This window comes from Pelodiscus sinensis, chromosome 11 (genome assembly GCF_052426305.1).
Source record: "Pelodiscus sinensis isolate ZL-2025 chromosome 11, ASM5242630v1, whole genome shotgun sequence".
In the NCBI taxonomy this organism is placed as follows: Eukaryota; Metazoa; Chordata; order Testudines; family Trionychidae; genus Pelodiscus; species Pelodiscus sinensis.
In genome coordinates this window covers 24,387,617-24,404,614 of record NC_143062.1, presented here as the reverse complement: position 1 = coordinate 24,404,614, position 16,998 = coordinate 24,387,617, and the positions used below count along the sequence as shown (strand labels likewise).

Genomic DNA, 16,998 nt, shown 5'->3' with positions numbered 1-16,998 from the left:
CCAATCCATCAGTGAAGCCCATAAAGATGAGGAGACTGCCAGATGTAACACCTACATTCTAGAAGGAAAAAGCAAGAGGAGGAGGACAGAGTGCCAAAGTGGTTAACAATGTCTACAGTAGGGTTACAAAGAGGTAACTAGTTGACCAGTAAGCATTGCCTTACCAGCATGCTTACCGGGGTAACTGGTTAGTCAGTGCCCTGCCTAGTCAGAGCAGCCCTCCTCCCACAGTGTGGTGGGCTGCTCCAGCCTGGACAGGTTCACAGCACCATGCTGCAGGTGGGGGGCTGCTTCAGCAGCCCCCTGCCCACAGCGCAACACAGCAGGCTGGATAGCCATATAGTTTAACCAGTTAACATTTTAAACAGGATTTCACATATCCAGTCTAAAGCAGACTGATTGGCTCAAAAAGTAATCCCATAAAATTTTCACTGGCCAAAAATATGGTAAAAATGAAAAATGTAGAAGATGAAAGAGAGGGGCAAGGGCAGAGATCTTCAGGCTTCTGGCAGCCATGTAGTAAACCCTAGGAGATTTTGGGGAAGGGGATTTATACTTAGATATAAAATAGCAATGCTTTATTTTGAACATCAGACTTAGGGTACATTAGTGAATGATTAAACTCAAGAAGTTGTGCAACTCATGCTACTGTCCACTCCACTTATGACATCCTACATTAATATAAACATATCTTTTACTAATCCCTGTGCTAGTCAGCAATACGGATAGCTGACCCTTCAAGAAATCAGAATGGTTCCCAGTGGCCATCTTAATAGAAATACAACCATATTAACTGATGCTGGGATATTAGTGTAAAAGCAATACTTTCCATTAGAGCCATTTAATAATAAACTAATACTGGAAAAGAGATTTTTGCATCTCAGCAGCAAAAAAGAGATGTGACTTACATATATTGTTTTTTTAAAATAGAAATGTTCATAAAGTATTGTCCTGTGGTTAGTAATTCATTCCATACCTCAGAGAAAGCTGCACTGTTTTGTAACTTAGAACGAACTAAGTTTACAAAAAACATCCCCCCAATTAAAACAAAACAAAACAAAACCATGCTCCATCCATTTAAAGACAGCATTGTAAAAATATGGCTGTATTCCTCAAATCTGTGTATAATGATCAATTTGTCTCTGGATATAAAAAAAGTCTCAGCTTTCTTTCCGAAGTCTATCTTAGACTTGTCAATTAATATTTATAACTGAAACCACCCTTGTCAGACAGTACATATGGCTGGCAATGCATGTGATTTATGGAAAATCAAATACAAACCTATGCCAGTAACATTTTGGTGATTATAGGTCCCATAAATAACTATGTATGGAATATTTCCTAAAAACCTTGAATAGTTCTTTCACGTCACTATGCAAAACATTAACACTTAAGCAAAATTAATCATCTTTTTATAAAAGTTTAAAATTTATTGAAGACAAGTGAACGTAATGATTATACATAATAAAAAATCATACCATATGAAGCCAAAATTAGCCTAGGTTTTCCATCCAATATTTCAGTTTCAAGCTTTAATCCATCTCTGTAACACAACAAAAACAGCTAAATTATTTCATACCTTAAATCATCATCAGTAAAGTATGGGAGATCACCGCACAAGGAGAAAAGTGACCTCAGAACAGTTAGATCATATACCTTTTTAAAGTCTGATTGCTTGGTTTTCTATGTTTATATTAAAAATACAAAACTTAAGCAATTCCTTCTTGTAAATATACAAATATTGGGAAATTGCCATAATACTCAAGTACTGATGTACTTTAAGCCTGCACATGTCAAATATACCAGCTGAGCTGGCATCTTTCATTACAGTCATACCTGGTCATATGTGATTTCTGACCTGGTCATATGTGATTTCTGACCTGGTCCAAGAGATGGATAACGGGATAACTGATAATGTGGCAAACTAAAGAAGATTTGTTAAACAATACAAAAAGAACTGATGATAAATGACAGTTAACTCCCACAATTGATTAAAAAAAAATCAAACAGCCCCTGTTGCTGCCAACCCTATCAGGCTCCCAGCCTAGCAGGGCTCGCAGTTGCCAGACCCTTCCTGCCACTGGGCTCCAAGCTGGAACTCCCTGATCCAGGAACATCCATGGTCTGGGAAATCCAACCTGTAGCATTTTTCAATTCACCTCAGATAATTACTGTAGTGTAATCTCTCAATCATGAATGTGCAATTTACAAATGTAGATTTTTTTTTGTTAACACAACAGCATTCAAAAACAAAACAATGTACAAGGTTAGACCAGAGATAGGCAAAAAAATGGCATGGTTTACCAGGGCTAGCCCCTGATGGGCTGCGGCTGCTGTATTTACCTGCACCGCCACAGGTACCGGCTATTGCAGCTCCCATTGGCCATGGATTGCCATTCCCCGAAAATGGGAGCTGCAGAAAGCAGCACGGACTGGGAGCTGCAATCTCCCAGACCTGCTGAAGAAGCAGGTAAATACAGTGGTGGCATCCGACCAGGGGCTAACCTTGGTGAACAGGAGCCAGCCCATGAGCTTGTATAGGTCGGACCTCTCCCATCCAGCATGCTCAGGACCTGACTGGTCCCAGATGAGAGATTTTTCCAGATGAGGGGAGGTCATTTCAGGCCCCCTGCTGCCAATGTCCCCGTCCCCCAGCTTCCAGGCTCCACCCTGCAGCCCAGCTGAGTTGCATGCCAGCTCCTCCCTGCCCCACCACAGCCTCTTCGCTCTTCACCCTCACAAAGCCGTGCACCAGCTTGGCTCCCTCTCGCAGCCCAACTGAATTGCTCCTGGGCACCCACTTCCCTACAGTGCCCCGAGACTCTCCAATCCTAGAACTAGGTTCGATGGGGACAGGTGAGCAAAGCCCACAGGTAAGGGCTGAATGTGCGGGACTGGGAGATGGGTTGGAAATGGGGGGGGGGGGGGACGACTACGGACTATAATGGCAAGGAGAAAGGAGAGTCAGGGCACAACAGGGAGGCAAGATCAAATCAGTATCTTAGATGCCTATATACAAATGCGAGAAGTATGGGTAATAAGCAGGAAGAACTGCAATTCCTAACAAATAAATACAACTATGACATCATTGGTATTACAGAAACCTGGTGGGATAGGACGCATAATTGGAATGTTGGTATGGAAGGGTACGGCTTGCTCAGGAAGGACAGACAGGGAAAAAAGGGAGGAGGGGTTGCCTTGTATATTAAAAATGTACACACTTGGACTGAAGTGGAGATGAACGTAGGAGATAGCTGTGTAGAGAGTCTCCGGGTTAAGCTAAAAGGGGTAAAAAATGAGGGTGATGTCACGCTAGGAGTCTACTACAGGCCACCTAGCCAGGTGGAAGAGGTGGATGAGGCCTTTTTTAAACAATTAACAAAACTATCCAAAGCCCAAGATTTGGTGGTGATGGGGGACTTCAACTATCCAGACATATGTTGGGAAACTAGCACAGCGGGGCACAGGCTATCCAATAAGTTTCTGAAGCAAAATGCAGGACAATGTAGCACTTTAAAGACTAACAAGATGGTTTATTAGATGATGAGCTTTCATGGGCCAGACCTACTTCCTCAGATCAAATAATGGAAGAAAACAGTCACAACCATATATACCAAAGGATACAATTTAAAAAAAAATGAACACACATGAAAAGGACAAATCACATTACAGAACAGAAGGGGGATGTGGGGGGGGGGGGGAAAAAGGTGAATGCCAGTGAGTTAATGATATTAGAGGTGGGGAAGGGGAAATGTATAAGTTTCTGGACTGCATTGGAGACAACTTTCTGTTTCAGAAGGCTGAAAAAGCTACCAGAGGAGAAGCTGTTCTGGATTTGATTTTAACAAATAGGGAGGAACTAGTTGAGAACTTGAAAGTGGAAGACAGTATGGGGGACAGTGATCATGAAATAATAGAGTTCATGATCTTAAGGAAAGGTAGAAGGGAGACCAGCACAATTGAGGTAATGGATTTCAGGAAGGCAGATTTTGATAAGCTCAGAGAACTTGTAGGTAAGGTCCCATGGGAAGCAAGACTGAAGGGAAAAACAACTGAGGAGAGTTGGAAGTATTTCAAAGGGATGTTGTTAAGGGCCCAAAAGCAAACAATTCCGCTGTGTAGGAAAGATAGAAAATACAGCAAAAGACCAGCATGGCTTAACAAGGAGATCTTGCATGATCTCAAAATAAAAAAGGAGTCCTATAAAAAATGGAAACTAGGACAAATAACAAAGGATGAATATAGGCAAGCAACACGGGAATGCAGAGGCAAGATTAGAAAGGCAAAGGCACAAAATGAGATCAAACTAGCTACAGGCATAAAGGGAAACAAGAAGACCTTTTATAAATACATTAGAAGCAAGAGGAAGACCAAGGAAAGGGTAGGCCCACTGCTCAGTGAGGAGGGAGAAGCAGTGACAGGAAACTTGGAAATGGCAGAGATGCTCAATGACTTCTTTGTTTCGGTCTTCACCGAGAAGTCTGGAGGTGTGCCTAACGTAGTGAATACAAGCAGAGAGAGGGTAAGTTTAGAAGATAGGATACACAAAGAACAAGTTAAAAATCACTTAGGAAAGTTAGATGTCAGCAAGTCACCAGGTCCTGATGAAATGCATCCCAGGATACTCAAGGAGCTGATAGAGGTGGTACCTGAGCCTTTAGCTATGATCTTTGAAAAATCATAGCAGACAGGGGAGATTCCAGAAGACTGGAAAAGGGCAAATATTGTGCCCATCTATAAAAAGGGGAAGAACAACAACCCAGGAAACTACAGACTGGTCAGTTTAACGCCTGTCCCAGGGAAGATAATTGAGCAGGTAAATAAGGAAATCATATGCAAACACTTGGAAGGTAATAAAGGTAATAAAGTGATAGGGAATAGCCAGCATGGGTTTGTGAAGAAACAAGTCATGCCATGGGTTTGTGAAGAACAAGTCATGCCAAACTAATCTGATAGCTTTCTTTGATAGGATAACGAGCCTTGTGGATAAGGGAGAAGCGGTGGATGTCATATACCTAGACTTTAGTAAGGCATTTGATACGGTCTCGCATGATATTCTTAATGATAAACTAGGCAAATGTAACTTAGATAGGGCCACGATAAGGTGGGTGCATAATTGGCTGGATAACCGTAGTCAGAGAGTTGTTGTTAACGGTGCTAAATCCTGCTGGAAAGGGATAACAAGTGGAGTTCCGCAAGGGTCTGTTTTGGGACCCGTACTGTTCAATATCTTCATCAATGATGTAGATATTGGGATAGAAAGTACGCTTATTGGCTACGTCTACACTGGCCCCTTTTTCGGAAGGGGCATGCTAATTTTGAAAGTGGGAATAGGGAAATCCGTGGGGGATTTAAATATCCCCCGCGGATTTAAATAAATATGTCCGCCGCTTTTTTTCCGGCTTGGGACTGGCCCGATCCTTTGAAGTAGGAATAAGAGATCCTCCGGATAAATAGGGCTTTATTCCAGAGGATCGGGCCAGTCTAGACGCTTTTTTTTCTGGATGTTGCTGGATCAGAGAATCCCAGTGTTTACATTTATGGGAAAGACTATTGCCTGCTTCTTACTTACAATATCACCTGAAAGTCAGAACAGATGTACACATGACATTTTTGTAGCTGGCATTGCAAGGTATTTTTATGCCTGATTAGCAATGTAAAATCCCACGTAATTGGTTAACCTAGTCACCAATTAAGGGGGATCATTCTTGTTCCCCCTCCTCCCACTGCAGCCAGGCTGGAGCACTCCAACCACCACAGCGGGGGTCCTCCAGCCTTGATGGAGCAGCCCGTGCATGCAACACACCAGCCGCAGACAAAGGCTGCTCCAAACACTGGGAGCAGTCCCTGTCCATGGTGGGCCCCACCCTGTCTACAGCAAGTGGAGAGCTTCTCCAGCCCCTCTACCAGTTAACCTTTCACATTCCTATGCCAGATATGCTAAACATGTGTCTGCCCCTTCGAGCTTCTGCCATCATTGCAGCCACAAACACACAGAAAAGGTAAAAGTGAAAATAACAGAGTATAAATTGACCACTGAGAGCATCACCCATGGGCTACCCATAAAGTAGTGTTCACTGTGGAAAGAAAAAAAAAAACCACCGGTGAAAATCCCAGTTAGAAAAATTGGGAGCAAAGACCAGAATCCTCCCTCCACGCAGCACCATGTGCAGGGAGGTTTCCTTGACAAAGCCCTGGCTGGGGTGATTTAGTTGGGAGATCAGTGGCCTCCTGAGGTCTCTTCCAACCCCACGATCCGGTGAGTCTACGACTCCAGCCGACGGCTGCTGCGGTTGGGGGTCTGTTACCACCGAGTCGCGAGGAACCCACAGCCACCCACTGAATGCCCCGAACAAAGAGAAAACCACCCACGGGAGGGGAGAGCGCACGAGACGTTGCCGGGGCGCCTCTGAGACGCCGACTCGCCACGTCGCGTTACCTCGTGTCGCAGGCCCTGGCTCTGCCTCTGGCAGCCCCGCCTCGAACCCGGCCACGGGGACAAGGCGCGCCCAGCGCAGAGGAGCCCGAAGCCAGGCGGTTCCCTGCTTACCCCAGGTTCATGGCTCTTCTGCACCCGCAAGACGCCGCGACTCCCGGAAGCGGGTGGAACGAGGCCGGCGGCCGCTACCCAGAGCCCCCTTGTGTGTGTACGTTGGTAGCTACCACCGCACAATGAGAGGGGAGGCGATAGGCTCCGGCCCTCCCGCCAATCAGCTCCCCTTACACTGCGGGGCTGGCTTGGCCAGCGTGCGAGGTATTGTGGGGGCTGGAGTCCGGAGCCGCGCCCCTCTCTCTCCCCAGCTGCGGCAATCCAACTTGGCGCTCCTCGCTGGGGCGCTGCTAAGAGCGGGGTTCGGGGTACTCGGGTAGAGCATTGTTGTTCAGCTGTATCGGAGAGAGGGAGGGGTAGATGCAAAGCACTCGTATTGTTTTGGCTCCTGTGTAAATTATTAAGCGATGGAAGGGGACATAAAAAGCCCCGATTCTGCAATGAGTATTGCATGGATAAAAGTCTGGTGTGGATTTCAGGGCTGGCCCGAGGCTGAAATTATTATTAGTAGTATTTATTGTTTATTATTTACTATATTATTCACTGTTTATTATTTATTATTTATTAATTTTGCTTGGAAAAATACATTAGGTACAAAAAAGTATTTTAAAACATTCAGGAGGTGGTGTAAATGCACCTAATAGTTCATTGGGAATAAAATAGTTCAATGGGAAACACTTACCTTCCAACTTAATAAAAAGTGGGATTCATTAGTCATCTCTTCCCATCCTCTTCCTTTGTTTCCTATTGAATACTTATAATTGCAGCCTCTACCTTTGTATTGTCATCAATAAGACCTTATGGCAGGGGTGAGGAACCTTTCTTGGCACTGGGCCTCTGACCCACTCAAAAATCAGTCCGGGGGCACACAAATGAGAAGACACTCTCCACATTTCCCTTTCACACCAGCCTAATAGATTTTGTGTGCTCCAGCCTCATGGTGAGGCAGCAGGGGGCTGAAGCACCAGTGTGGGCTCTCTAAAGCTGGAGGGGGCTTAGCTTTGGGGGCCAGATCCAGTCCCCAGGCCAGAGGTTCCCTACCCCTGCTTTATGGGAAATGCTTCAGGAGTAGGCCATTAAGAACCCTTGCTTCCTTGACATTGTTTCTTCTTCCTTGACATGACATATGAAAAATACTTGTATTTTTAATAGGAATCTTAATTATTTTTAATCAATCATGAAAGTTGCACTATTTTTTTCAGGGAGGATGACTTATGATTTCATGGGGGGATTTGACTCTGATTCAGAAATGTGCTTATTCATCTATTTACATCCATCCCTATTCAAGGCAACATTTAAACTCATACTTAAATGTGTTTATATCATGGTGATTTCAAAAGAAGTTAGGCACACGAGTACTAGCAATGCTTTCCTGAATTGGAGAGTATTTGGCCCCAGACTCAATATTTATAATGGATCATACACTGGAGTTCTTACTTAAAACTGGAGTTTTACCTGAATAAAGACCACAGGATTTGGCCTGATACAAATAAGTGGCAATTTGATAATGATGGATAATCAGGCTGGGTTTGATATGTGCAGAAAACCCAATGTAGCTGATGCTATTTGGAAATACTTTGGATAATGAATGTGCCATATTAACTAGGGATGTTCAAGTGTAACCAATCAACCGATTAACCAATATGCTAGTGCTTAAGTTCAACTCTGCTCTGCTCCCGGGGAGGTGGCTTCACTGCATCAGCAAAGCCTTCTTCTAGGGAGTGGTGCCAGCAGTCCCTACCAGCCCAGATCCTAGGCTAGATCTACACAACAGTGTTATTTCAGAATAACTGACGTTATTATGAAATAACAAAATGCACGTCTACACAGTAAGCCATTATTTTGAAATAATATTAAGATGAAAGACTTCTTACTTGGACTCCTGTAACCCTCATTTCATGAGGAATAAGGGAAGTCAAAGGAAGAGGGTTCTTCCTTCAAGTTCCTGCTGTGTAGACAGCACCAAAAGCTGAATTAAGCTATTTCGACTTCCCCGCTTCATTTGCATAAACATGGCTGATGCTTTTTTCCGGCTCGGGGCTTTGCCGGCAAAAAGCTCCAGTCTAGACGGGGATCTTTCGGAAAATAAAGCCTTTTCCAAAAGATCCCTTATTCCTGATTTTAAGAGGAATAAGGGATCTTTCCGAAAAGGCTTTATTTTCCGAAAGATCCCCGTCTAGACTGGCGCTTTTTGCCAGCAAAGCCCCGAGCCGGAAAAAAGCGGCAGCCATGTTTATGCAAATGAAGCAGGGAAGATTTAAATCCCCGCTTCATTAGCAATTGCACTGTGTCTAATTTGCATCCCTTTTATGGAAAAGGGGTGCAATCTAGACACAGCCCTGAAGTATTAAAAGAAGGAGGAGCTGCTATAGTGGATCAGCTACACAGTTTGCTAACTCTGATATGGACAACAGAAGAGATTCCAAAGGATTGGAGAGAAGGGCTCCTAGTGAAACTCCCTAAATCCAGTGATCTGTCACTGTGGGAAAAGTGGAGACAGATTACCCTTCTGTCTATCCCATGCAAAGTATTAACCAGAGTCATCCTGGAACAAATGAAAGATACCATAGACCACAAACTACGAGATGAACAGGCGAGTTTTAGGAGAGGATGATCTTGCACAGACCAAATAGTAACACTTTGGATCATCGTAGAACAATGCATTGAATAGCAAGCACCACTCTACATCAACTTCACAGACTTTATGAAAGCCTTCGACAGTGTGGACAAGCAGTCCATCTGGACCATCATGCAACATTATGGAGTTCCAGGCAAACTGATTACCATCATCAAGAAACTGTATGAAGAATACTTCTTCCAAGTCATCCATGATGGAAAATTGTCGGAAAAATTCCAGGTCACAACAGGTATATGCCAAGGCTGCCTTCTTTCTCCATTACTCTTCCTGATTGTCCTAGACTGGGTCACAAAAACAGCATATGCTGACTCAGGAAGGAGACTCCAATGGACTCAAACTAGGAAACTTGAAGATCTAGAGTTTGCAGACGACTTAGCCCTGCTTGCAGATAAATTAGAGAATATGCAAAAGAAGATGGATGCCCTACAAGAAACAGTGGAGCCTCAAGATTAGTCAAGAGAAGACCAAGTTGATGCGCATTAACAACAGACAGGAAGGTGAAATTACAATTGAAGGAAAAGCAGTGCAAGAGGTTGACCAATTTGTATACTTGGGGAGTGTTATCAGCAAGAATGAGGGAAGTGAAGAGTACATCAGTGTGAGAATACGAAAGGAGAAACAAGCCTTTGCCATACTACGACCAGTCTGGGGCACAAGAACCATTTCAATAAGAACCAAACTATGAATTTTCACTTCTAATGTGAAATCAGTGCTGTTGTATGGCTCGGAGGTGTGACACATTGTCCAGAGCAACACTAAGAGAAATCAGATGTTTGTCAATAAATGCCTTAGACACATTCTCCAGCTAAAGTGGTATGATAGAATGCCAAATGAAACCTTATGGACCAAAATAAATCAGAAACCAATGAGGTCCAGATTAAGAAGAGAAAATGGTGATGGGTAGGCCATATCCTGTGTAAGGATTATGAAGAATGTATCATGAGACAAGTGTTAGAATGGAATCCAAAGGGAAAGAGGAAAAGGGGATGTCCCAAACAAACATGGCAACGAAGCTTTCTGGACGAAGTAAAAGCAGCTGGGCTAATGTGGGATCAAATCAAGGCTATCGCTAAGGATCGCAAGAGGTAGAGAATGACTGTGGAGGCCCTATGCTCCATTAGGAGCCCAAAGGACAAATGAAGAAGAAGAAAATGATGATGATACAGCAGGAAATCGAGGAAAGAGCACTCTTCCTTCAACTTCCTTTATTTCTCATAGACTCATGGAACACCAGAACTGGAAGGGACCTTTAGAGGTCATCGAGTCCAGTCCCCTGCCCTCACGGCAGGAACAAGCACAATCTAGATCAGTGGTCCCCAACCTTTTGAGGTTGTCGGGCGCCAGAGGGCGTGGCCGTTCGCCCGCCGGGCGCCAGGGGGGAGGGACACTTGCGCGCCCGGGGGCGCCCCTCCCCCATAGCCGCATGCCCGGGGGCGGGGCCCCCCCATAGCCATGTGCCCAGGGCTGGTGCCCCCTCCAAGGGCTGCGCGCCCGGGGCCGGCGCTCCCCCCGCCAAGCGCCGCGCGCCCGGGCCGGCGCCCCCTGCAAGCACCGCGCACCCGGGGCTGGCGCTCCCCCCGCCAAGCGCCGCACGCCCGGGGCCGGCGCCCCCCGCCAAGCGCCACGCGCCCGGGGCCGGCGCCCCTCTCCCGCCAAACGCCGCGCGCCCGGGGCCGGCGCTCACCGTGTGCCATGTGCCCGGGGCCAGGCCAGCCCCGAGCACCTGGTGGGCACATGCAAATGCCCCCGTGGGCGCCATAGCGCCCGCGGGCACCGTGTTGGGGACCATGGATCTAGATCATCTCTGACAGGTGTCTGTCTAAACTGCTCTTAAATATCTCCAGTAATTGAGATTCTACAATCCTCCAGGCAATATATTCCAGTGTTTAACCATCCTTGCTGCAACTTAAGCCCATTGCTTCTTGTCCTATCCTCAGAGGCCAAGAAGAACAATTTTTCTCTCTCCTCCTTATAACACCCTTTTAGATACTTGAAAACCACTATCATGTCCCCTCTCAGTTTTCTCTTTTCTAAACTAAACAAGCCCAGTTCTTTCACTCTTCCCTCATAAGTCATGTTTTCTAGACATTTAATCATTGTTGTTGCTCTTCTCTGAGACTTCTCCAATTTCTCCACATCTTTCTTGAAATGTGGTGCCCAGACCTGGGTTCAGTACTCCAAGTGAGGCCTTATCAGTGCAGAGTAGAGTGGAAGAATGGCTTCTCATGCCTTGCTCACAGCACTCCTGGTAATGCATCCCAGAATCATGTTTGCTTTTTTTGCAACAGTGTCACACTGTTGACTCATGTTTAACTTGTCATCCACTATGATCCCTAAATCTCTTTCATCAGTACTCCTTTCTAGACAATCACATTCTGTACATGTGAAACTGATTGTTTCTTCCTAAGTGGAATACTTTGCATTTGTCCTTATTACACTTCATCCTATTTACCTCAGACCATTTCTTGAGTTTGTCCAGATGATTTGCATTTTGACCCTATCCTCTAAAGTACTTGCAAGCCCTCCCAGCTTGGGATCATCCACAGACTTAATAATCGTACTCTCTATGCCATTATCTAAATAACTGATGAAGATATTGAACAGAACCGGACCCAAAACAGACCCCTCCAGAACCCTACTTGTTATGCCCATTCAGCATAATTGTGAATCATTAATAACTACTCTCTGAGAACTGTTATCCAGCCAATTATGCACCCATCTTATAGTATCCCCATTTAGGTTGTATTTCCCTAGTTTATTGATCAGAAGATCATGCAAGACCATGTCAAATGTATTACTAAAGTCTAAGTATACCATGTCCACCGCTTCTCCCTTATCCACAAGACTTGTTATCCTATCAAAGAAAGCTATCAGATTGGGTTGACATGATTTGTTCTTTACAAATCCATGCTGGCTGTTACCTATCACTTTATTTTCTTCCAGACGTTTGCAGATGATTTTCTTAATAACTTGCTTCATTATCTTCCCTGGCACATAAAATGAGGGTTATAGGAGTCCGAGTAAGAAGACCTCCATCTCGACTTTATTTTAAAATAATGGCTTGCTTTGTAGATGCACATTTTATTATTTTGAAATAACATCAGTTATTCCAAAATAATGTTGCTGTGTAGAGGCACTCAAAGTTTCATTTTTTAAATAATGTGTCAAAATAGAACGTAGCATCATTTCCAGTATCAATTTAAGCCAGCAGGTGGCAGTACAGTTTCAAACATCTCTGTAAAATATTGACTTTCTCATGGAGGAAAATTTATTTATGCTTTCTGCAAAAATATTTTTTAAAGTTTCCGGAAACAACAATGAATTATTCATTATTTTTAGACTATTTTATCAATTAATATTTTTAGGAAGCACCAGCAGTTTGCTAGACTTCTTTTGCAGACAAGTTTTAAGAAATTGTTCCTGCTTCAAAAATCTTAAGAATCTAGAAAGAGGTTACCATTTAAATAACGTTGATCTGCTGCTGTTCAATTTTAGGCAGAGTCCCATTTATCGTGTACAAACAGCTATTCTTTTGCCAAGATCCCACTCTTTATTTAATTTATTTTTTCCATTGATTCGACAACGTCAATTTTCCTGTTCTGGTGATAGGTGTGAGTATAAAAATTATAGGTGAATGGCTTTTTAGTTTGTCCATCTGACATTTTGTACTCATGCACCATCTCTAATGCTTCTGTGTTTCTCCACTAGAGCGAGTTCAGTGCATCTCAGTGCCTGCTGTTGACTTTAACAGGACAGAGCAGGAGGCAGTGAGAGGTAGATGCTTTGTATTTCAGGATACCAAAGATGAGCAAGATGTACCATTAGATCTTGTCTCAGAAATACAGGACAGACACTCTTTGACAGAGTGAGGGCTGGCATCCTAGGAAAGATGGCTAGCTATTTTTGTTGCATAATTCTCACTGCTTGGAGCAGCTCTGCCACAGGGCCTTGTCACACAATTCAGACTAAATGAGCCTTATAATATAGGTTTTGGTTTTAGGATTTTAAAAAGTAGCCTTGAAACAATCTAGGAAATGTATATTATACAGAGAGGAACTGAGGGTCCCAGAACACCATATTGAATGTTAGCAGCAGAGTACATTAACATTTCCTTTATATGGAATCTGAAAAGAATTCTAAAATTCCTGCTGGAAAATAATTCTGCCTTCTAAAATAACTTTTTTCATTGTAGCCTGTGGTTGGTATATAGAAAAGAATATTCCAAACCTTTACATATAAAGCCATAGATGAAGCTGTATATCTGCACTGTCTATGAGTGCTACTGTTCATACACATGAGAAGCTCAGAAGAAATATAGTACAGGCAGGCTAAAATATTATATTGTCTGAAGTTTTAGGTTACAAGATAGTTTGCAAATGTTTTCAACCCTTGCAAGAAGACTGTTTAAATGTGATAGTTGTAGAGAAATGAGATGATGATCACATGTGGAGCATGTAATCACTTCCATAATAAACCCTGATTCTGCATGTTTTCTCTCCTTAACTATATAGCTTTTGGCTAAACTGTCTGATTACATATTTACCCAGGAGACTGAGAAAGTGGTAGTGAGAATTGAAGAAGACAAAACTAAATTACCTCTCTCTTCTACCTGAGCCCATCCCACATCCCAGATATCCATTTTAACCTCTGTCATGACAAACTGTTCTAGGACTGTCATGATCCTGTTCACTGCTCCCACAAAGCTTGTCTGCATATCAGCACTGGAGTGCTGTCAAGAACAACCACCAGTTCTGTGATAAGAGAAGAAATCAAAATACTTGCCTTACTGTATCTGAACAACTGGTTCTGACACACCAAATTCCTTTAAAACTTTAACCATTCCTTAGTGAGTCAAATGAAGGAATACTGACTTTAAGATTAAAATATTTGAATAAGGATAACAATAAGCTTGGGGGATTGTTCTGTAATATTGTCTACCTACACAATTCCTTCATTTGACTTTTTATAACAATATGCTAGCTGTAAGAATGTATATTTCATTAGACATTTATTCTAATGAATAAAGAGAGGTACACACGTTTCTGACCAAAATAAATAGGAGTTTTGTGCTCGTATCCAAGTGCAGAATTTGTCCTCTATTTCCTCTCTCATTATACAGATCTCCAAGCCATACTCTCTCCCCTGAGACTCTAAGGCAGGGGTGGGCAATAATTTTGGGCCGGGGGACAGGGGCAGGACCTAATCCAGAAGGGGCAGGGCCAGAATGCTTCTGGGCTTCCCCACCCCTAGACCATAATTAGTCTGGGGTAGGGGGAGCCCCTTTTCTCCCCCTTCCCACTAGGCACCCATGCCCCTGGTAGGGCAGGAAGAGGCTTCACACACTCCCCCGCCTCAGGCCCTGACTGGCTTGGGGGCATGGGGAGCGCGGGAAGCCTCCTGCCACCCTACCCCGCCCCGTGAGGAACATGTGGCACTTCAAAGTGCCACGCACTGCTCGCAGGGCAGGAGGAGACATCACGCATTCCCTCGCCCCCAAGTCCTGATTGGCCTAGGGGTGGGAGAGCTGTGCAAATCTTCCCTCGCCCTGCTCCCGCCCTGCGTGAGCATATGGCACTTAGAAGTGCTATGCGCTCCTTGCAGGGTGGGGGGAAGGGTGGAGGAAACTTTGCACACTCCTGCCCACAGGCCAATCAGGGCTTGGGGGCTGGGGAGCACGTGATGTCTCCTCCTGCCCTGCGAGCAGCACGCAGTGCTTCAAAGCGCTGCATGCTGCTCACAGGGCAGGAGGAAGCTTTGCACGCTCACCCGCCCCCAGGCCCTAATTGGTCTGGGGGCGGGGGAGCGGCAGGGCCACTGCAGGCCAGATAAACCTGCTTGGCGGGCCACATCCAGCTCGTGGAGGCCCTTTTTCCCATCCCTGCTCTAAGGCTATGTCTACACTACAGGGTTTTTGCACAAAACCAGCCATTTTTGTGCAAAAACCCACAGAGCATCCACAACTCAAGCGCATGTTTGCACAAGAAAATTTACTGTAAAACGGCAGAATAGAGGGCTTGTTGTGATGTAGGTATACCTCCTTCTATGAGGAATAACTTCTTGCACAAAAAGGTTTGTGCTCAACATGAGTTACGTGCACAAAAAGAGCCTATCAGAAAAAGCACAGGTGCTCTGATGGCCATTCTGTGAATGGCAATCAGAACTTTCTTGCGCAAGAGTGTCCATGCAGTGTGGACACTCTCTTGCGCAAAAGCACATCGCTTTTGTGATACGCTTTTGAGGTGTGCATGCACTTTTGCTCAAGAAGTTTTTGCGGAAGATCTCTTCCACAAAAAGCTTCTTGAGCGAAAACCCAGCAGTGTAGACAAAGCCTAAGGGAAAAATTAGAACTGAAGTAAGTTGGTATGGTCAAAGTCAATAGAATTTCAACTTTTTTAACCCAGCTCTGAATGTGACTTGTGGTCTCATAATGTATTCATCCCAGAATGCAAATAAGCACCTATTCGTTTGTTCTTCTTTTGCTCTTGAATATGGTCCCTTACAAAAACAAACAGGTAAGACATGAATTATTGCTGTTGAGGTGTGGTAGGTAATATGTATTATAAGTAAAAAGCCAGGAACTATGCAGATAAAATTTTTCATATGAAACACATATGCCCAATTCTTTCTGCCCATGAATACAGCACAATTATAAAACTCCAGAGCAATTCAAATTATTTTATGTTTTCACATAATGGATGAGGGGGACAGAGGAGAAGAAGCAGAGCTATGCTGTTATAATAAGAACGGCCATACTCGGTCAGGCCAAAGGTCCATCTGGCCCAGGATCCTGTCTTCCAACAGTGTCCAATGCTGAATTCCCCAGAGGGAATGAACTGAACAGGGAATCACCAAGTGATCCCTCTCCTGTTAAGAAATTAATCTTTGTATGTTGGAATGGTAGAAGACGGTGTTTCATCAGCCTTCCTATCTCTAGTGCTGCTTCCGTTCCACTCAGCTTAAAATGGCTCCTATTGCATTTACACATTCTGTCTATCATAGGATCTCTTATGCTCCTGGCACCCATGTACTGATATTTACCAGCTTGAAAGACCCAAACAGTTCCTGCTGTCTCATTGGTTCATCTGCATCTTCTCTGCCTAGAAAAATACCAGTAGGTTTGCTTTCCCTTCTATTACCATTCCTCTGGGAGCACTTCAAGAGAGGAGGAATTAGGTGTTTACATCTCTCCCAATCACAGATTTAGAATCCAGTTAAGGAATGGGTTCTAGGAGACAATGAGGGTTGTCATTTGGACATTCTGTATAAGGTTTTTTAAAGTGTTCCGATGGCAGTTGTGAGTTGAATAGGTTAGAAAGATTTGTATTGTGAAGTATTCCTGACCATACATCCCACTGTATATCACAGGACACAAAAATATGTCCTTAGTTTGAGTTAACGTTTGACTGCTGTGTGTAGCTGCAGGCAGTTAGTTTGGACTAGGGGGATTTAAAAATGGTGCCCAGACAGAAAGATAGAAATAAAGCCTGGGATATTTAAATCCTGGGCTTCATTTGCAACTTCAAATGCCTACATTAGCCTCTCTAGTTCAAACTAGGGGGCAAGTGTAGACATACCCTAAGAGTTTTGTATTTGATAAAGTTTCTTATCCCATGTCATTATCTGTTTTAGGGCATGTCTACACTGGAGAATTATTTTGAAAAAACTCCCCTTATTTCGAAATAACACGGTGAGCGTCTACACTAAAAAGTCTGTCATTTTGAAATAATGGGCTTGTTATTTCCAAATAACTCCTGCTTGTGAAGAGGAGTAAGCTTATTTCAAAATAGCTATTTTGGGAGTTATTATTTTG

The 16,998-nt window shown here is 43.9% G+C and overlaps 1 protein-coding gene across 10 annotated transcripts in view; it reads right to left on the bottom strand.

The window, feature by feature from the left end:
• The window catches only part of CCDC66 (coiled-coil domain containing 66), a 78,622-nt gene extending 71,913 nt beyond the window's left edge, over nucleotides 1–6,709 (bottom strand). For 3 of the 10 annotated variants that reach the window (XM_014577406.4, XM_075938893.2, XM_025188561.3), the window contains exons 1-2: nucleotides 6,551–6,709; nucleotides 1,479–1,543 (exon numbers count right to left, since the gene is read on the bottom strand). In XM_014577406.4, coding sequence (XP_014432892.3) covers nucleotides 1,479–1,543; nucleotides 6,551–6,561 — 76 coding nt within the window. In that variant the 5' untranslated portion in view covers nucleotides 6,562–6,709. Of the gene's footprint in view, nucleotides 1–1,478; nucleotides 1,544–6,439 lie in introns of all 10 variants that reach the window. The other 7 variants (XM_014577397.4, XM_014577398.4, XM_014577401.4 and 4 more) reach the window with 3 other exon arrangements.
• Between the last annotated feature and the right edge of the window lie 10,289 nt (nucleotides 6,710–16,998).